Raw genomic sequence first — 22,222 nt, forward strand, 5'->3', positions numbered from 1 at the left:
GAAAATTGCCTCATTTAGTAAAGTTCATTGCTGCTAAGTCTGACCTGGGTTCTATCTCTGGGTTATGCACAATACTTCTACAAATTTTCTCACATTTCTTCACTTCACAAGAAGTGCAATTGAGGTCATTTGCAGTCAAATAACTCCAAATGTTTAATCACTAGAATTCACAAAGCGGGAGTAGATCATAGACCCCTGTTAGGTTTCCTGTCAGTGCTACACACATATTATGGCACAGGTGTATTCACACAAACACACTTTAACCATTTTTAAATGGATGAAATTAACAATGCAAAGAAACTAACCCATTATTAAGAACATATGAAATGATTTGGGCATTTAAATCATAGAATTTCAAGAATCATTACTATCCAGCAAAACAACAATGTTTCTTTTAATATCTTATTTTATTATTTTTTTCTCTGATTCAATGATAAGTCCTTTAAAAACACATATTTCAACTGGACTTAGAGGTGTAAGGCTATAATTACAGCACTTAAGACTGTGGGTGGGCCTGGTCTTAGTGAGGCCAGCTTCCTCCCCATAATAAATTCATGGCATCCATGGCTATGAGGAAGAATCCTGTCTCAGAAATTCTAATAGAGGCTACGTCAAATTATGTAACTTTTGCTAATAAAATCTGGCTGGACTCAGATTGATTCCAACCAATTTTTTTGTTATTGTTATTCACACACACAAAAAAACTGTGATACCAATAACATAAGCATTATAGATATTCCATTCACATTCAATCCGTTGAAACATTTGACAACAATCTTGAAGGCATTTATGTGCTAAGAGACAGAAGGAACAGTGGGACACCTTCACCTTCTACATTATAATGACATATGTGGGAACTGGAGAGTTGTCTCAAAGTACTGCTACTCTTGGGTACCCAAGTTTGGTTTATAGCCCCACATCCCAGGTGCCAGTGGTGGTCAAAAGATGGCGTCTAGTGCTCTTTGTCTGGAGGTACAGACAGCTATGGGTGCTGGGTATTAATGTTAGGCCATATGAATGAGTATCCAGTGTTCTAAGTGCTGAGTCTTCAGTCTCATGCACATGTCATTAATAATAGTGAGACAGGAAAGGCTGATATAATAAGTTTATCTTTGCCTCAGCCTTCATGACCCAGAAGAAAGAAAAGATTGACAGTACCAGAATCTAACTTGGACTTGGTTCTTTTAGAGTTTCTGATTATTATGCATGATCAAAAGATAATTTTGCTCTGTAAATCTCCATCTGCCTAAGTGGTTAGATGTGCCTTCTGTCTTTATTTGTTGTTGTTGTTGTTGTTAGTTTCTTGTTTTTTTTCTCAAGACAGGATTTCTCTGTAGCATTATATCCTGTCCTAAAACTAGCTCTTGTAGACCAGGCTGGCCTTGAAGTCACAGAGATCCACCTGCCTCTGCTTCCAAAGTGCTGGGATTAAAGGCATGTGCAACCACTGCCTAGGTTCTCCTGTTTTTTTTTTTTTAAAATTGTTCACAGTATAACCTTGGGCCTGAAACCAAAAGAGACTTAAAAATGACATTTTATGTGGTGTGCAAAATGTGTTTCCTGGCTGGCTCCTCTTTTTAAAATTAACCACCCCAGATGCATGGAGTTTTTAACAGAGATTTTGTTTATTAAACTTTTAAGTTTCTGGAAAAATTTATCCAGAGGAAGGCATATTAATTCTAGAACATCAGTATCTCCAGTTTGTACGATAATGTTTCGGAATCAAAAGTTCCTATTTTGGATCGAATACCCTTGATCCAACGCCATTGTTCCCCGGGGAAATGACCTTGTTCTCATGGTTAAACCAACTAAATTTTTAGATTAAACAACTCATTCACCACTCAGTCATAAAATTACAAATTTGAGTCATATAGTCAACTTTCCATTTCAGTAATAGAAAAAGGATTTGTGTGTGGAGCGTGGTTTTTGCTTTCATACCATAATAGGTGGAATAGTTTACTGTGTAGACTATAGGGGAAACAGTGAAGGCAAACAGTTGTGGAGTCACCATTATAAAATAAGACATGATTGTAGATGGATATGTAATTTTATTTTTTCCTGACATGTATTGATCCATGTCATGCAAATGAAGTCAGACCAGATTTCTGTATACAATTTGGGAAGGTTAATTGAACCAAATAATATGGAATTAGCAAGAAGGAACTCTCATATAGAGATATGTTCAACCTTGCTGTCATTGTTATGTCCTTTAGCTGTAACTGCATATGTCAGGTGACAGGTCTCAGTAGAAAACAATACACATAAGCACAGGGTGAAGTAATATTTTATTAATGCCATTCTCTCTGTGAGGGAATTATTTTACCTTTTGGAAAGTCAATATAGATTTTTCAATTATATTTTTTTAAGAAAAAACAATTATGAGCTTTACTTTTTAAATTTGAATTCCTTTAAATTTATCTTTGCTCTAATCTCTTATTTTTTCTGTTCCCAATTGTTTCCAGGTCATTAAGAATTTCTTCCTTGTTTTCTCTAGTTATGTTGATTATTTATGTCTGTTTAGAGCAATGTCTCCTGTAGATTAGGCTTGCCTTACACTATGCAGTTGAGAATTTTATTAAACTTATAATCCTTCTGCTGCCCAGTGCTGGAAAGCAAGTCCTTCAACTGCTTCAATGCTGTGCTTTATCTGGTCAGTTAGAAAGAAATATAGACCAGTAAATGAGTGCTGCCCTGTGTAATAATTGAGTTCAAAGGTCAACTTTAAACCATGTGCAGTCCCAGCACAAAAAGTGATAGACAGAAAGGAACACAAAAATTTCCATCTTTTGAAAGTAGTCCACTTTAGAAATAAGTTGTTAAGATGATTGATTGAAGTATGATCCTAATTAGTATTGTTAATAAAATCCTAGAGTCAGATATTGGGGGAAAACTGACAGAACAAAAAAGCAACCCAGCAGTCAAATTCACTTTTTACCTCTCCAAGTCATCAGACCGAATGGGGGATGAGATCCTGTCTGCACCCACCTTATATTCCTGTCTTCATCTCCCAAATGGTAGAATTAAAAGCATGAGCCATGTTCTGTCAGATCCTGTCATCCAACAAAGATTACTTCCAGCCTCTAATGTCCAGGAAAGCTTTATTTGCTGGAACAAATACAAAATATTACATTGTAATTGATACATGTTCTAACTGGTCATTTCTAGATTACACAGACCAGGGAACTGAGCATTTAGATAAAGAATAGAACTTATTATGGAACCAAATTTCAGAAGATACACTAGTATGAACAAATTAGAACTGGATAAAATGGTATGAGCCTGCCTAAAAGAACAGGTTTAAGATGAACATCCTGAGAGAAAATGTGTGGCTAAAACTTGTCCTCTAATACGAATCTTTCAACTCTAGAGCACATGGCCATAAAGCCTATTTCAACTTTTTAAAACAATTTTTGGGAATAAAAATTGCTCAGTTCCCTCTACCTTTTCCTTCTTCTAAGCCCTTCCATAGCTCTTCATTGTTTTCTCACTCACAGCCTCTTTTTGCTTTAACGGAAGTTACTGTTTAAATGTGACCTTTGTTTGGCATCAGGATTTATGAGTTATTATGCAGAGGATAATCTGCACTGGACATTGAATGTGTAGTAGAATATGCACACAAGGAACACTGCATCTTGAAAGAAAAACAGGAAGTGCACTGAGAGACTGACAAGAGATTCTACTAAAATACAAAATTTCCTTGATGAGACTCCTGTCTTCCCCTAGGGTGGAAGGCCATAGCTGGAAAGTCTGTGAAGTCTAATCATTTGATCTCTGCTCATCTCTTAGGGATGCTGCTATTTTCCTCAGGCCCAGAAGGGTGATATTACCACCATTGGGAGGTAGATTTTTGGATTATTCTAGTTTTCTCTTCTTATGATTCTCAGGTTATGATGCTCTGGGGAAATGTGAGGGAGACCATAAGTCATGCCATGGGAAATAGTGGTACATTGTCCTCTGAACAGAAAGAACATGTTGGCTGAACTGCCAGATCTTCTGGGAGTTTGATGGATCATAAGACAGAGTGTGGTTCTGTTCATTCATGTGTTGATCATGTATGTAACCTGGACTCTAAACATTCTTGCATTTGGATTAGGAAAATAAAGTAAAGAGACATAGAAAGAAGGCTGCAGTATAGGTTAGTGACAAAGAATACATTGCTATTTTCATCTAAAAGCTTTTACATTCAGTATTATGTAAATGAGAAAACAAACAGTGAAAATAATGCACATTCCGGAATTTAAGAGTGAATTTGAATGTGACATGAGATTGTGTAGTATCATGGGAAATAGACTCTGATAGCAGGAGGTTGGGATTTCCCACCGATATCAACTAAAATTAAATGACAGCATGTTGTATTGTTAGAGATGACATAAAATTACACATATTTAGTATGTGTATTCTGGTGCGTGGGCCAGCACCATTACCACAGGAAACACAGTAAATTGTAATGCCTAGACATTCTCTTTATATTCCTGTGCTTATGTGTCTTCACATTATACAGAGTTCTCATAAAATGACACAAATTACTATAGATCACAGCAATCTCCTCAGCATAGTTGCCATATTATTGAAATTAGAATTAAAAAGTAGAGGATTCTCATACTTATGGCAGGTATTTTCTTTGTGGCTAAAATGTACAAACAACCTAAATGTCCGCATATAGAGGAACAGTGCTGTGCCTCATGAGGCCACTGTGCTAAATCAAAATGAATGATGACAACAATGGTCAAAAGCTCATGCACTCCTAAAGTACTGGCATAGTCAGTATTCTGTTCATCAGAAAACAAAATATACTTACAGCTTAGGCTATGTCAACCCACCTATTTCTCCCATCTGTTTTAATCAACTAGTGCAGCCTGATAAATCAGAGGGAAGAGAGAGCTTCAGCAATGAAAGCCCTCTGTTAAAGGTGGTATGCCTCTGGTCACTGCTAGCAAACATAGCCCACCAGAAAAAGGCAGTTACAAAGAAGCTGCATTTGACTATGCTTCTTGGGTGTTTAGAATCTTTTTCCAAGTTATTTCAGATTTTATGTGAAAATTTTGCCTATTCATTGAAGCATGATTTTTATCTATTTTTATTGAGTTCTACATTTTTATCTGCTCCCCTCCCCTTTGACTCTCTCCCAATATCCCCACACTCCCAAATTACTCAGGAGAACTTGTCTTTTTCTACTTCCCATGTAGACTAGATTTATGTATATTTCTCTTATGGTCCTAATTGTTGTTGAGGCTCTCTGGGATTATGATTTGTAGACTGGGTTTCTTTGTCTGATGCTTAAAAACCATTTATGAGTGAGTGCATGTGATAATTTTATTTCTGGGTCTGGGTTACCTCACTCAAAATAATGTTTTCTACTTCTACACATTTACCTGCAAAATTCAAGACATTATTATTTTCTGCTGTGGAGTACTCCATTGTATAAGTATACCACATTTTCCTTATCCATTTTTTAATGGTTGAGAAGACATTTAGCTTGTTTCCAGGTTCTGGCTATTACAAACAATATTGCTAGGAACATAGTTGAGCACATGTCATTGTGACACTATTGAGCATCTTTTAATATATACCCAAAAGTGTTATTACTGGGTCTTGAAGAAGGTTGTTTTCTCATTTTCTGAGAAATTGCCACACTGACATCAAAATAGGCTGTCCCATATCCCACCAGCAATGTATGAATGTTTCCTTTGCCCCACAACCTTTTGGTCAGATACTGACTGACTGTCTGTGCTGTGCTTTGATCTGCTTTTGTATTTAAGAAAGTTCTGAAATAAACCCTGGGCTGTTTGTCTGCTTCAGCATGACTGGACACACCTCCCGATTCTATCATGTTGTCTGTTTCTTCTGACTTTTCTTTGGCCTCAAGGATCCCCTATCCAGAAACCCTAGCTGACCTTGTAGGAGCAGCTCCTACAGGGGACATCCAGCTGTGCAGCTTTCTGGGGAAGGGTGTCTTCGTAGGGACACCACAAATTTTAAGGGTGCTCTAAAGTACATTAAGGATCTCCCGGGAGTATCAGCAGTTGCACAGTGTAAATATAAAAAAGAGGTTAGCTGTGCACCATGAAAAACAAGTAAGGAGTAACTCGAGTATGATTGTAAAATAAGTAATAATAAAATAAGAAGTAATTTGTATATAATTTTCAAAAAGTTAAATACAGGCCAGGAAAATAGCAAACAGCTGTTTGTACATTACTTATAGGTATTTTAAAGGTCAGAGGTACTAAGGAAGGACAACAATAATTGCTTCAGTTTTTGAAATGTATAAAAGATATGTGTTCCCGGTTTCCTCCAGAATGAAGTATAAATCTAGAGCTTTAAAAAGTTGTGTGTGAATTAATGAGTGCATGTTTTCTTGGTCTGTGTTTTGACTGGTACTACGTTGCTGTTTTATGTGGCTATATTTCTAAAAATGTTAAGTGGTACTAGTACCTGATAGTATGTAATTACTGTACATTTTTGTGTATTCACCTTCTTTTTTATCCTGAAAGAGATGAGGCAGGCATCCTCTACCTTTATCCTTCTAGAAATTTTTATTGGATCAGTTCTAGAACTTTGGGTCCCAAAAGGAAAGCTTCCTAAGGAGAGGCATGACACTGACCACCTTCCTTCGTTATTCTCTGGACCACAGCCTGCCAGCAGTTCTGGAAGAGATAAGGGGTGAATGTGCATGCACACATGGGAAGAGCTCCTACAGAGAGACATGCTCATGCAAATGGGGCAGCAACAAAGAATTGTCTGCTTGCAGTTAAAGAGCTGCAGGGATGAGAAACAAAAAATCTTTGATTATGGCCAGAGAAGTTAAAAGTGATCCTTCACATCTGGGATGAGCTCAGTTCTCATAAGGGTTTCCAAAGGGAAGTAGCAATTGTATGTCGGCACAACTCAAGTTTTTGAAGCATTCCAGTGAAACAATGTCTTCACACAAATCTCCAATCAAGAGATTTATTTGAGAGGGAAGAAACCAAAAGCATAAATACCCCTGCCAATGTGGAATGAGGCAGCTGCATACTGAATTTGAATATGGCTCATATAGGGATTCTTAAAACCAGGGGATATCAAAGGAGATTTTGAAGGAGAGAATTTGTGAGATTTTAATCCCGAATCATGAACAAGATCAGAGATGGGCTGGATTTTATACTGAGGGATTGGTTACATTTGTGATAACTTGGAAAAGGGTAGAATGTGGGGCTTTTTGATTTGGTTGTGTTTTGAGAGTGTGTTTCTTTCACTGGCACTTGTTAATGATGGGCTGTTTTCAGGGAGATATTGTTTCTTTAGCCAGTTCTAGATTCAGAGAAAAAGTGCTTTCCTTTGGCTCTGCTTTCAGGTCTGATATGTGTTTCTTTGACTAGCTCTTTCCCCTAACCATAAGGCTCAAAAGAAGGTTTTGTTCATTAGTTTGCTGGTTCAAACAAAGAAAAAGAGATATCATAGCGCTTGAACAGATTTTTACGCTATCCATTTTTTTCTACACAATAACTGATGTTGCTTAACTGACTGTATGTCTGTTGGCTTAAGATCTTTAAAAAATAAGTTATAATAAGCCCTCAGTTTCTTCCACAGGCCCAAATAATTGGGGTAATATGCATAAGCTTTATCAGGTTGATTACACACAAAAGTCTTACTCTTAGATGAATACAAAACATTAAACCACTAAATTCACTTATAGAGTTTTACTATAGTATGATTTTTCTCATGGTTTTGCAAAATACACACATTAAGTTCACAGAGTTTTTCTGCAAGATGGTTTATTTTATGTATTTGCAGATGATTGTGACAAAGGATTTACCACAGATTCCATTTACCATTATCTCTCCAGTATGTGTTCTTTTATGCATTTGTAGGTGAATAAGATGTGAAAAGTCTTTCTCACACACATATACATTCCTAAAGTTTCCCTACACTGTGTGTTCTTTCATTACCATGAAGAGTATTGTGGTCTCCAAAGATCTAACCACACTGACTACATTCATAGGGGTTCTCTCTACTCTGTGATCTTTTGTACATTTGAAGATGATTGTGTTTGGCAAAGCCCTTACCAAAATGATCACAATCATAGGGTTTCTCTCTAGAATGTGTTTTTTATGCAATTGAAGATGACTGGAACTTGAAACGGCCTTATCACACTGATTACATTCATGGTGTTTCTATCCAGAATGTGTTCTTCTATGCAATTGAAGACTATTTTGATACACAAAGACGTTACAACACTGATTACATTCATAGGATTTCTCTGCAGTATGTGTTCTTTTATGCTTTTGAGAAGCACTGTGACATGTAAAGGTCACAATGATTACATTTATAGGGTTTCTATCCAGTATGTGTTCTTTTATGCTTTTGAAGACTACTGTGCTGGGCAAAGGCCTTACCACAGTGATTACACTCGAAAGGTTTCTCTCCAGTGTGTGTTCTTTTATGAGTTTGAAGATTACTGTGATGGGCAAAGGCCTTACCACATTGATTACATTCAAAGGGTTTCTCTCCAGTATGTGTTCTTTTATGCTTTTGAAGATCACTGTGACATGCAAAGGCCTTACAACACTGATTACATTCATAGGGTTTCTCTCTAGTATGTGTTCTTTTATGACTTTTCAGATTACTGTGAGCTGCAAAGGCCTTACCACGTTGATTACATTCATAGGGTTTCTCTCCAGTATGTGTTCTTTTATGGCTTTTCAGAGTACTGTGAGCAGCAAAGGCCTTACCACATTGATTACATTCATAGGGTTTCTCTCCAGTATGTGTTCTTTTATGATTTTGAAGATTACTGTGATCTGCAAAGGCTTTATCACACTGATTACATTCATAGGGTTTCTCTCCAGTATGTGTTCTTTTATGCTTTTGAAGATTACTGTGCTGGGCAAAGACTTTACCACACTGATTACATTCATAGGGTTTCTCTCCAGTATGTGTTCTTTTATGATTTTGAAGAGCACGGTTTGCAGCAAAGGCCTTACCACACTGATTACATTCATAAGGTTTCTCTCCAGTATGTGTTCTTTTATGCTTTTGAAGATTAGTTTGACATGAATAGGCATTACCACACTGATTATATTCATAGGGTTTCTCTGCAGTATGTATTCTTTTATGACTTTTATGAGTTTCATTAAGAACAAAGTCTTTATCATCTTGACTGTATTCATTGGGTTTCATTCCAGTGTGTTTTCTCTTAAGCACTTGAATATGACTGTGATAAGCAAAGGCTTTACCACACTGGTTACTTTTAGAGCATTTTTTTCCAGTATGTGTTTTTTCATTCCATAAAAGGCGAGTGTCATAAGACAAGGCTTTAACACAGTCAGTATACACTGAAAGTTTCTTCTCAGCATTTTGATTTCTTTCAATCCTGCAAGGATAATTGGCACACTTAAAAGCTTTACCATATTCAAGACACTGTTGAACCATGTATCTGTATAAATTAATTTTATAACTTGATCCAATTCTAAAAGGATTTAAGTATTAAGGTTTCATAACACTGTTTACAATCATGTTTGCTTTATAATTAGGGGTTAGGCTTCATCTAAGAAAATAAGTATAATGATAAATTCCTTTGTTTCATAGTTTACCTTTTCACATCTACAATAATAATTTATATGTTATTATTCACATTTTTGAAGACAACTGAATACACTGAGAGATTTACCAACTTTACTACATTCATAAATTTTACTATACTGTGAATCATATATATTTGCTAATGAACTAAGACATTTAGAAGTATTTGTGCAAACCTAAAACTCATGGGGCATTTTTGTAAAGTTTACATATTAATAACGATAGTAGAAAGCCATCAGAATTGTATACTTGAATCAAATTCAACATGTATACTCTACATGGGAACTACTGCATATCTTCTTTTTGTTCTCAAGGAGATGTATGTTAAATCTTTCCAAATCCCTATGCTCATAAGCTTATATAAACATAGAAAAGGATGAAAAATTCACATACATGAAATTGAGGTGTATGGATTTGTGAGGATTTAATAACCATCTATGTACTTAAAGCTGTGTTTATTTGCATTGCTGGTTTTATTTAAAAGTTCAAGAATAAAGGGCAATCTCATCAGGGACACATTGTTGTCAACCTGCACATGAAAATTACCTTCCATGTCTTCTAGAACATTGCCAATGTTCTTCAGTGTTATGGTCTTCCCAAATGTATCCTAAAATACAGGACCAGAATATATGTCATATTATTTAACAATGTGCAACATTTAGCTTATTATCTTAAGTGCACCAAAGAACTATGACTGCTTTATTCACCTCATTCTTCTTTCTATCAAATTGTAGAACAACATCCTTAACCAAGGAAAAGTTGTGTCCATATTTGTAAACATGAAGGAAATTCATTTTTACCTATAGAAATGAGGTTCCTGTAGGTCTCCAGCATTACATCTTTATAGAGATTCTTCTGGGAAGGATTCAGCAAATCCCACTCTTCCTTAGTAAAGTTGATATACACATCATCATGGGTCACTGCCTTCTAAAATATACAACACATGTGTAAAATTGAAAGCATTACAAAGTTGGAAATGCATACTTCTTTCAGAGTATAGACATATTATTCTGGTATTCCTTACTCTTATTCCATGAAATAGACAGTCACTTTTGAAGGAAATTGAAAAACAGAGTCAACTCTGTCATTTCTGTACTCTTTATATGGGATACCACCTCATAAGAGCAATGTCTATTGAGAGGAAGAGACAACAAAAAAGATCAACAGTATATAGTATGCATGAGAAAATTGTAAGAAGAGTTACAGATGACACAAAAAAGTAATATGGACACACCGGGTGTATTGTGTTTTTAACTACAACACTCAGAAAACAGAGGTGGGTATATTTGTATTTAAGTTGAATGCCAGTCAAGTCTATGCAGTCAGGTCCAGGACAGGAGGAAGTACACATTAAGACACTGTCTCCATTGCAAAAATCAGTGAAAAAAACAAATGGGATAGAAAGACCTGAAAGACTTTTATTGAAGTTCTTACAAATAATTCTGCATTCACTCCAGTTCTGTATTCATCTTCCAGACATCTGAAGTGCCATAATTTAAACTGTAATCCCAATAACAGTTTGTACAAAGCAACTTCGTGTATAAAGCCATTAAAATGGACAGATGAAAACACTAGAAATATAAATGTTGGTCATTAATAACCAACACAGGGCTGAAGAGAGGGCAGAGTAATTCAGAGTTCTTCCTTGTCTTGAATGGAGGTGGGTACATTTTTCAGTACTTACATGGAGATCACAACTTTCCATTGTTCCATGATCAGGAATTCTGAGATCATTTGATCACCTTGATGACCAGGAACCCATGTAATGAATATCCATGTAGACAAACAAAATAGTCATATTGATTATAAAAAAAATCAAATCAAGCCTAACAAGTCAGACGAAGTTCATGTACTTGCAATTAACTGACTCAGAATGCTCAGGCCATATTAATGTCATAAAGACATGACATCCGGGAATCAGAGTGATACCCTCTGTCAAATTTTAAAATTCAAGATACACATGAAGTTCAGCACAGCAGCATATTCCTGACATTTAAAAAACCTATATTCCAGGGCTATCACCCAATAATATAAAAATGGATAGAACCAGAAATCATGCCCCCCTTTACTTTCATGAATTTGGAGCCACACAGTAAGGGCTACTTAGACAAGCAAACAAAGCAATTAAAATAGCAGGTTGCCAAACTCATTAATAGCCACTGTTTCTACTACATGTCATTTTTACCTATAGAATATAGGTAAGCTATAGACTGTAGAGATTAAGCCTATAACAATAGCAAAAGCATTTCAGTATAAGTAGGAAATTGTCTAATTAATGACAAGCATAAAACAGTAGATATAAATGTCAGGAAATTACTTGAGAGTATTGAGACTTATCACATTCAATGAGAACTCTCATCTAGACAGGTTTTTCCTACTAAAGATTCACAGGAAATTGAAAGAAAGCCACCAAGGAGAGAAACTTGTTCAAATACGTGATCTTTTCTGGGAGGTTGTTCATTCAGTCAAGTACATTTTGAACCCAGTCATTATTGGTTCATGGTCAACAATGGAAAAAATGCATTTAGTCATTTCAAGGATAGACATTTAATGATCGTCATCTACAATGGTCCCTACACTGTCCAAATAAGAAATGGCTCCTCTGGCACTCAAGACGATCTGTGGACACCAACATCTTACAAACCTGAAAACAAGTTACCTATTTCTAACATCAGTGTCACAAAATATCATTAACATTCCAAAAGAGAAAAAATAAAGATGCAGTAAGGGATGAAAGGAAAGTAAGAAGAAAACTGAAAATAAAAGAAAACAAAAAAAACCTCAAAAAAGTCATCATTCTACTGACAAAATCAACTTTTGTGTTTTCTTGTTCGTGTTGCCTGCTTTTATGCTATTGTGATTAAATCCTCAAACTGAAAGCATCTCAGGCAGTAAATGGGATTATTTCATTGATTGTGTCAAATCTCACACAATCATTTTAGGAAGAGTAGGAAAAAGTGCAAGATTGAAGGCAAAACACATTTGCAAAGACAGTTTACAGCCTTTCTCTGTTGCCTAGTCACTACCTCATGCTCAGAATGTACCATATCTCAGCACAGATCCACCTTCTTAGGGGCTTCCTACATCAATGATCAATCAAAACAATCTCTCACAGACACAGCAGTTTCTGGCTATTATGAACAGAGTCGAGCAAGTGTCCATGTGGTAGGATGGAAGAGCATGCTTTGGGAATATGCACAGAGTGGTATACCTGGGTCTTGCGGTAGATTGACTCCCAATATTCTGAGAATTGCATATTGATTTCCAAAGTGGCTGGACAAGTTTGCACTGCAAGAGCATGAGTCCCCTGGCTCCACATTATTGGAGCATTAGCTGTCACTTGTGTTGTTGAACACATCCTTTCTGTTAGGTTTATGATGAAATCTCCTAATCGCTAATGATACTGAACATATTTTTCAATGTGTCTCATCTATTATAGATTCCTCTACTGAGTATTCCGTTTACAGGTGTACCTCACCATATTTGAATTATTTGGTTTCTGTCTTTTTGCACGAGTATTTTATTGCCCTGAGAGGCAAACCAGAAGCACATAAACCAACACCGTATAGTCAGTTATAAGTGGATATTAGCAGTTAAGTAAAGTACAACCATAGTAATCACAGTCAATCACAGCACAATCCATACATGCAGAAAGGCTAAGTAACAAGAACAGATCTAGGGGACATGCATGGAATTCTGGGAAGACATAATAGAATAGATTTTGTGGGTGCACTGGAGGCAGGTGGAGATGGGAACAGGAGAAATCAAGTAAGCAAGGGACAGAGATAAAGAATAGGAGAGATGACAGGAATGAAGGAGCTGTTTGCACGAGATGTGGAAACAGTACACTGAAAACTTTCAGAACTACAAGAAAGACACTATTGAATATTCCTAATAGTGAGGAATACAGAGGCTGAGCCAGCCATCTTCTGTAAATACATGAGGCTTCCAGTGGTAGGTTTGGGACACAAAGTCAGTCACTAAATTTAGAACTACACTTGTTCTGCTAGCAAGATACACTGGGGAAAAGGTACCTCAGAGTTTGTGAAGTGAGCAACCTATGACTGGTCTAAATTTTAATCCAAACTGTAAGAGGAAGCCAATGTCTGATACTCCCAGGATGGCCAGGAACCAGAACTTGATGGCTTCCAGAATTAGGGTAGAACTAAATACAACTAAACAAGAAAAAAGAAATGAAATGCATTATATCTAAAAATCACAGATTGATTCCCAGCACAAATATTACCAGAGAGAATTTTTTCAACAGCTGATTGTTGCACAGACAGAGATCCCTACCCAAACATTAGCTTGAGTTCTTGGAATACTGTGGAAAGAAGGGGTAAAAAATGTAGGATCTGGAGGGGTTGAGGAACCCAGGAAAACCAAACCTACAGAATCAGCAAAACAAGTCTCATAGTGTCTCAGACAGAATGAAGACCCAGTCATGGAACATGAACAGCTCTGTATATGCCCTGTGCATGCACGCTTTGGTTGTTAGCTTGGGGTGTTTGTGTGATTACTAAATGTAGAACTCTTGGGCTGGAGAGATGGCTCAGCAGTTAAGAGCCCTGACTGCTCTTCCAGAGGTCCTGAGTTTAATTCCCAGCAAACACATAGCAGCTCACAACTGTCTGTAACTCCTGTTCTTGGGGATCTGACAACTTCACACCAATACACATAAAATAAAGTTAAATAAATCATAATAAATTTTTAAAAAATGTAGAACTCTTGGTATCTCTTACTCTTTCCAATTTTTGTGACCTCTTCATTGCTATTCATTTGCTTTGTCCAGTTTTAATGAGAAATTTTACCTAGTTTTCTTGATCCTTTTTAGGAAGGGTTTTTTGATATCCCTTGGAGGCCTTCTATTTTGTGACAGATGAAAGAGGAGCAATGGACCTGGAGGAATGAGGAATGGGAAAAAGCAAGGAGGGAAGGAAGTGGAACCTGCAGTCAACATGTATTGTATGAGAGAAGAATAACTGAAATAGAAAATAACAAATGGAAAATGCATTTAGTCTGAGTTTTTTGATCTTCATAATCTGTAATATCCCATATAGCACAAATATCTCAAAACTCTTCTGGCATTCAAGCCAACCTCTTGTCTGACACATCTTGAAATTCCAAGAAACAAATTAAGGATTTCCAACATACAATGCCATAGGATAAACTCCCATTCAGAAAAAGGAATATAATTGTGCTTCAGCTTCAAATTCAAGCAGAAAATCCTTGTTCATGTGCACATCATTCCAGTCAGAAGACTAGGTAGGCAGTCCACAAGTCTATGAAAGTAATACTCTCACTACATTCCAAGACACAATTCCCAACCAACCCTACAATTATCACAACTTACGCATTGGGTGGAAAGCCTCTGCTCAAGTACGGGACACACCACAAGAAGAACAAGTAGGTAAACTGAAGAAAAGACCACATGCTGGATGAGAGGCCAATAGCAACCATCAAAAATTCACATAGACTTCCGCCATGCTTTCAAAAACCCTCAATATGGAACCAAAAACCCACTTCCTTCATCTTGTCTGTATTGTAGCTTCCAAATTGGGTGGAGACCCCTGGTTCAATGAACAAAAAACCTGCCAGAATTCCATGTAGGCCACCAGCTCACAGACCTTCCCAAATCTTTCCTACACCCTCAGCACTTTCCCCAAGTTCACCCCTCTTTTCTGTTTGCAGTCCTAACCTCCTTAGGCTCATACTCCACTCTATAATAAATGCTACACATACTGCCAGACTTTCAGTCCCAAAGTTGGTGTGCTGCAAGTACTGGCTTTCTGGGAACCTAATCTCTTTGGATGATGCCTTGCTCAGGCTAGATACAGTAGGGAGGGCTGTGGAATTTCCCCAAAGCAATGTGCCTTACCCTCTCTGAAAACTAGATGGCGGGTGGGAGGTTATGTCGAGGCAATGATTAAAGGAGAGGGAACAGCATCTTTGATTGGTATGTATAAAGGAAATAGTTTGTTTTCTTATTTTCAAAAGATAAAGTGCCTAAAGAAGTTTTAAAAAGAACCGCAGTTCAACCATATGACACACAGACTAGATTAACAGAGATCAAAGAGAAATCTGCACCAAATGCTGGAATGTGCAAGGGGGTGGGAGGAACAACACAAGGACACATCAGGATGAAAGAGTGTACTCAATACTCAGTAAAAGGGAGATTTGCAGTGAGTTTTCTCGGGGAGCCCTAGATGTAAATACAAAGGAAAGTAAACACAGGAGTGTATATACAAGATGAAAGAGGTTAGCTATGCAGAATGAAAAAGTCATTTAGTAACTGCTGTGTAAGTGTATAATAAGGAAGGAAGTATCTTGAAAAAGTAGTAACTTTTATATAAATGTAAAAAGTAATTATGAGACAAAAAACAGCAAACGGCTCTTTGTACATTTATTTAGGTAAATTTTAAGAACCCATAGGTGCTAAGGTATTGTGTCAGCAACTGTATAAATTTTGGGAATTTATTGAAAGAATTTCTCCTTGGTTTCTTGAACAGGGAACCATCAATGCAGATATTAGGGGGTGTATTGGAGTTAAAATACAGCAATATTATGATGTACATTGTCCAGAGAACATTTCAGAAGATATTTTCAGCCTCTCAACACTTATTCTTGACAGCTTAGATCTTTTTCCTGAAAGACAGAAATTGTACCCAAACTGAAGTAAAAGTAAAACAAAGTTTCTGTTTCAGTGAAGGAACTGTTTAATGCAAATGCTTCTAAAAGTCATCTGATGATGTCACCTCAGATTATGATGATGAGGGAAAATTTAAGATAGTTTCCTGATAATGAGGTGAAATCAAAAAGGGACTTCTAAATGTCCTGATTCAGATTTCCTACAGTTTTATGAATGTAGAAGAACAGTCATGTAAATGATCTAAGAGAATTGGAATACAGTCAGAGAATAAGGGACTGATTAATTTGATGGACTCTTTAAATAAAAAAACAGGAAGCAGTCCAAATTTCTTCCTGGTTAAAAAAAAAACAACTCATGAAGGATCTCACAAAGGAGTTCATGGAGAAGCTCAAGATGGAGCACTCCCTTGCCTCCCCCAGAGAGGAGACAGATTTAGATTCTCCTGAGGATTATACTATTAAAGAAAGAAAATTTCCTATAATCTCTATGGTCCAGAAGCCTGCAAGTTCTAAACAGACTTCGACGATTAGGAAATTATACAGAAGTATTAAGAGAGGAGCCAAGAAAAAAGTCATTCAAGGATCTAATTTATTTCCAGTTATAGAACATCAGGATGCTCAAGGAAATGTTCTGAGAGTTCACACACCTTTAGCTTTTACACAACTTAAAGAATTAAAAAATGCTGGTTCTCAATATAGGCCAAAAACTCTTATTTATTCAAGCAATTTTGTAGGCAATACCAGTTGAAGCTTTGTCTCCTGTGGACTGGAAAAAAAGGGCTAGAGATTGTTTGTCTGGAGGAGAGTATGTATTGTGGAATCCTACTTCCATGAGTATGTGAACTTAGAGATAATATTAACAAAGTTCAAAACATGCCTGTCTGGGGCTGGAGAGAGGGTTCACTGGTTGGGAGCACTGACTGCTCTTCCAGAGGACCAAGGGTCAATTCCCAGCACCCACGAGGCAGGTCACAACTGTCTGAAAATCCATTTGCAGGGGATCTGACACCTTCACACCAATGTACATAAAATAAAGTTAAATAAACCATAAAAAATTCCTGTTTAGTTTGACATGTGAGCAGAAGAAGGTAATTATGAAGACTTAGGTCATCAGTTGAAATTTGATATGGCAGTATATACTCAACTTAATATTCTAGCTGACAAAGGCTTGGTATAAATTACCCGGCACTGCAAAGAATTGTCTAAGATAGAACCGAGACCTGATGAATTGTTTCAAGATTTCTTTTCTCAATTCATGACAACTGTAGGGAGACATTTAAGAGATTCAGAGACTGAACATTACTTGAAAACAGTATATATGCTTTCTGAGAAATAAACTCGGAGCTGTTTGGTAGTGGCCTTCAGTCCTCCTGGTCTAACCTATGTTTCTGTCTTCATTTCTCTTGATCTAAATTTTCTTCCATCTCAGTGTCTCTTCCTAGGGAACCCCAACTGAATTCTGCTGGACAGACCATGTGTAGTACTCTACCAAGCTTGAACAAAATTTACTACAGGTTCTGTATGCTGTTGACCTGAGATAAGGAATTTTGTTGCATATGCCTTCCATAAATTAAGAGAATACCTGGATACAGTCTTACACTGTAAGGCATATTGCTTGGTTTTCAATGCAGAACAAGGGTCTTCCCTTTAATGGTGCAAAATCCTTGAAAATCCCTCTTTTTCATCACTGGACAGTCATTTGAAATTACCTAATCCTTTCTTTTCATTCCTTTCTATGTGTTTCTTTTTCACTGTAGACCTAAAGGAGTCAGCAGTAATAACTATCCAACAGAAATTATATTTTTTCTAAGATATCAGTCTATTACTTTTTAATTGCCTTAATAACCTTCTTGGCATATGGAAACATTAAGAAAGATTTTGGGTCAAAGGATCACAAAAATAATCTTCAGGAATACTTTTATAAAGTCTTCAAAGCACCTGTACTTACTTACCAGACCAATATCACCTAATAGAGCCACAAGGAATGAGGCCAGGCTTGGGCTGGAGGGTCCAAAGCTAGATGAGGCTATGAAAGCTTATTGAGAACAATCAGAATTTTTATATTTTTACCAGAATCAGAACTTTCTGGCAATGTCTGCGCTCAATACAGTTGTAGTTCCTCGGATGCCAGGAAGATTGTAAGTTATACAGGGAACACAAGTTCACTGTCTCAGAGCAGTTGCCCTTTAAAGCTTCTGAGCTTTCTTGACTACTAAGGGATTATAAAGAGAAACACAAAATAGCCTGAATGCCTTTGCCTGAGTGAGTCCATCAATATGTCAGGAACTGGAAGTCACACTGTGCCCCAGTAGCCATAGACTTAACCTGAAAACCCTGAGACAAAGATCTCTCAAGACTGATAGGCCAGATCAACTCCTTGTTTCCCTGTAGGGAATTTTGCCCACTAAAATCCTAGGGCCTTGACCTCCACTGCCTGCCAGCAATGTCAACATTCCAGGCTTTCAGGTCCTACAGGAACAGTCAGTTATGCTCTGTGTAGAGCTTTCCCTGACTTTTGCCATCCAAAGTCTCGATATCTTCAAAATTCTTCCAAAGTCCCTATTTCCAAGTCCATTGCAGCAACAAAATCACTGTTGAGGTACCAATTTTTGTTCCTACTTTCATCTCTGTTGCAGTCATTAAATTATCTAAGCAAAAGGAACTCTGGTCATGTACAGGTTTATCTGGTTGTTACCCCTAAGTCAGAGTCCACCATTGAGGGAGCTTAGGATTGAAAGTCAAGTTAATCACTGAACGCAAAGTATTGGAACCATTGTTTCCTGGTTTTCTCTTGTTCTTTGTCACTGTCTTATGCTCAGCTAGCTCTCTTAATCAGCCAATGACCACTTGATTAGAGATGTTGCCAACTCTGTGGACGATCTTCCAACATCAATTGTCAATTAACACAATGTCTTTCAGACAGAGATCAGACATTCTGATCTAAAAACATGTTTAATTGATATTCCCTCAGGTGAACCTTGGCTTTGTCATGTTGACAGCTGAGGCAAATTAGCACACAGACACTATAATATCTGAGAAGGTTTTAGAGAACCAAAGACAATGTATTAATCTTGTCAATGACGTAAGCAGTACAGAACTTCAAGCTGAGCCCTCTCAGCCTCAGTGCCTTAGTGCTCCACCCAGTCCCTGGGAAACTAACAGCTATGCATACACATACTGAAATGTTGGGAACTTTCCATCATATTCCTGATTCTTTGTGAAGGTTCTCAAAATAGAACTCAGTTATTAATAGGGGCAATATAACCCATAGGTGATGACTCCATTCCTGGTGTTTTGACTCAGTCCCTGGGAAAGGGGCAAATGACCCTCAGATGTTCCCTCTTACCTCATCTGATCTGGCAACTGCTTTCCAGCCAATTGTTGGTAATAGTACTTTTAAATAAGACAATCATAATAGTTAAAAAAAAACAACCCCCAGATACCCCCCTTGTTTCTGTGGCTTTTTGCTTTAAAATAGCCGGTACCACCTATTTAGGGTCTTTCTGGCTTCTCGAATGCTAAAAGACCCTGTCATGACAGAATTAATAAAATCCTCATGCTTTTACATCAACTGTGGTGTGAGACATGATTCTTGGGGCAACTCATCCTGGTAGTTGGAATTTAAGGACCAACAACAGAAAAAAATCAAGCATGAAGAAAGCACTGAGTAAAAAGCACAGAAATGCCAGAAAATGAAAGATCTAAGACCAATAAGAGACAATTAAAACTGTTTATCACAGAAACTATTTAAAAATGCACAATTAAAAATTAAATAGCATAAGCAATAATCTGAATACAAAGTTAGGAAAGTCTATAGATTTATATTGAATCTAAATCTGCATCACAGTGAGGAAATAATAACTTTTATAAAAGAAATTTCAAAAGAACACATTTTTGAAGAATCAGGGTTCATGTAAAGCAACTTCCTTTGCTCCGACATTATAAGTCACAAGCACTTTTGAAAACAAGGTTACTGCTATTTCTTGTGTATGTTTGTGTATGAGAGAGAATGTTTTGCATATGTATACAGGTGACATACAAAAAAGGAGGCTGTCAGATCTGATGGATTGAGAATAGTAGAGACTTACAAACTTCCCATATTTAGTATAATTATCTGAACTCAGGTCATCCACAAAAAGAATATGTGCTGAGCCACTTGCCAAGACATATAAAATCTTCTATCCAATAGGTCAAGTCTATCTAAGATTGATAAAGTGAAAAAAACAAATCATAAATAAATAAAGAAGTAAAGAAATTATCCTTAGGAAATGTTGCATCAAAATTAAGATTTTGTGTCTGGTAAATTTCCACAATTAGAAGAATGGAATCCAATAACTTTCTACAACAATTTACAACAGGAAAGCTGAATACAAAGCTACAATCACAGTGGAAACACAAAGAATGCTCAAAGGGATTACGTATTGATCATACCAACACTTTAGTAGCAGAGATTCAAATACAAAGATATCAACAACTGTAAATGGAAACAGTAAATGGAAAGAGGCAGGCATCTAAGATAAAAGAAATTGAGTCTCTCCGCAGTAACTATACCAATAAACAGAAAAAACAGGTTCATATAATATGACTTTTTTACTTTCCACAAATGCACATCAATCAAGAATGTGTACAATATTTGTAAAAGAATAATAGGGTTGGAGAGAAACAAAGAACAAAAGCAGTGAAATATTGTCAAGTTTAAATCAAAAGACCAAAGAAACCTTAGGTAAGGAAAAATGTGACTTGACCAATGTTACCCAGCTGCCTTTGATAATATGTGAACAGAAATTAAATAATCACAAACTTTACAATTTTCACAAAGGTTTTTTTCAAAATGATCCTTAAACTGTTATTTCTGATGCCGCAAGTTACTGATTTCTTCTAGAGAAAGAAACCTCATGGTACAGATGCTGTCTTTCAAATGGAGGAGATTTCTTTCAATGGCTCTCCTGCCCATCATGCTTTCTTTTGGTTTATGGGAAATGCAGCCCCACTGATGATCAATCCAAAACAATCAAAAAAATAATTTAAAATTTGCTTCCTGCTACATGGAATATGACTGGAGATATGGATTGTGCCCTATTTACCTGTCTAACACAATGAATACCTGAGAAGTCTCTGTACCTCAGAAATGCCTTTTGTTTTCTGGAAGTAAGCTTCACTGTATGACATCATTGTGGTTAGCAGCAACATCATGGTAAAAAACCTTCTAAACATGCATTGCTGTAAGAAGTTTGATACCACCATTTTTCTACAAGTTACCAAGCTATATAAAATCTTTATACCACAAACCTGAAATTAGAATTAGATATTCAAAACTTCTGAAATCTAGACCTTCAGCTTTCTAATCTCACTCCCCACTGCACAACAAAAGCAGTGCCCATGTGGATACCCTGGAGAGTGACACAACCTGCATCATAGTCTCCATTTCCAGAGCTGCAGAGTCTCCCTTTAACCTGTAAATCTACACACAAGGAGGCTCAGAGAAGAAGGACCCCAGCTAACAAGAACAACATAACTACAGTCTGTCTCATGGTCCATCCAAGTCACAGCAGAAATGACAGTTCAACAGACCTGCTCTGAACACCTTCGACTCAACATGGTATAGCTTGTGGTCTTCCTACTGCAGAGTCAGAAGAGAAACATGGAAAGAACCCACTAACCTGCCACTAGTTCTCCTGATTGCTAACCCTTCCCAGAATTCCTACTTGGCTAGGGTCATCCATCTGGGCCTCAGAATATTAGCAGCTCCCCTTAAGATGATTAGAGATCAAATGACTCAGACAGCACAGGTCATTCAGTGCTGCCCTCCCAGCCCAGCAGACAGTTCCCTAGTTCACTGTCTATTTTAGTACACAATTCCACTCCCCTAGAGCACATCCTGTTCCTCATCCAAAGCACAGGGTCCTCTGTGCTCACATTTCAGTGCACACTCACTTCCCAGTGCAGCCATCCCATTGCCTCAGAGATGGGAAATCCTGTAGACTATCACAGGTCACATTCATAAAGTAACTACTGT

General features: G+C 37.1%; 2 protein-coding genes across 2 annotated transcripts in view; one reads left to right on the forward strand and one right to left on the reverse strand.

Moving 5' to 3' along the window:
* Positions 1-14,600, forward strand: part of LOC148117659 (zinc finger protein 431-like) — a 143,714-nt gene extending 129,114 nt beyond the window's left edge. Inside the window, exon 6 of the mRNA XM_087902261.1 lies at positions 14,393-14,600. The gene's annotated coding sequence lies outside the window, so the exon portion shown is untranslated. The remainder of the gene's footprint in view (positions 1-14,392) is intronic.
* The window catches only part of LOC148117660 (zinc finger protein 431-like), a 22,717-nt gene continuing 8,645 nt past the window's right edge, over positions 8,151-22,222 (reverse strand). The window contains exons 2-4 of the mRNA XM_087902362.1: positions 10,359-10,485; positions 10,105-10,165; positions 8,151-8,169 (exon numbers count right to left, since the gene is read on the reverse strand). Coding sequence (XP_087758488.1) covers positions 8,151-8,169; positions 10,105-10,165; positions 10,359-10,485 — 207 coding nt within the window. The remainder of the gene's footprint in view (positions 8,170-10,104; positions 10,166-10,358; positions 10,486-22,222) is intronic.

The sequence above is a fragment of the Myodes glareolus genome, chromosome 27 (genome assembly GCF_982192425.1).
Source record: "Myodes glareolus chromosome 27, mMyoGla1.1, whole genome shotgun sequence".
NCBI classification, from domain to species: domain Eukaryota; kingdom Metazoa; phylum Chordata; class Mammalia; order Rodentia; family Cricetidae; genus Myodes; species Myodes glareolus.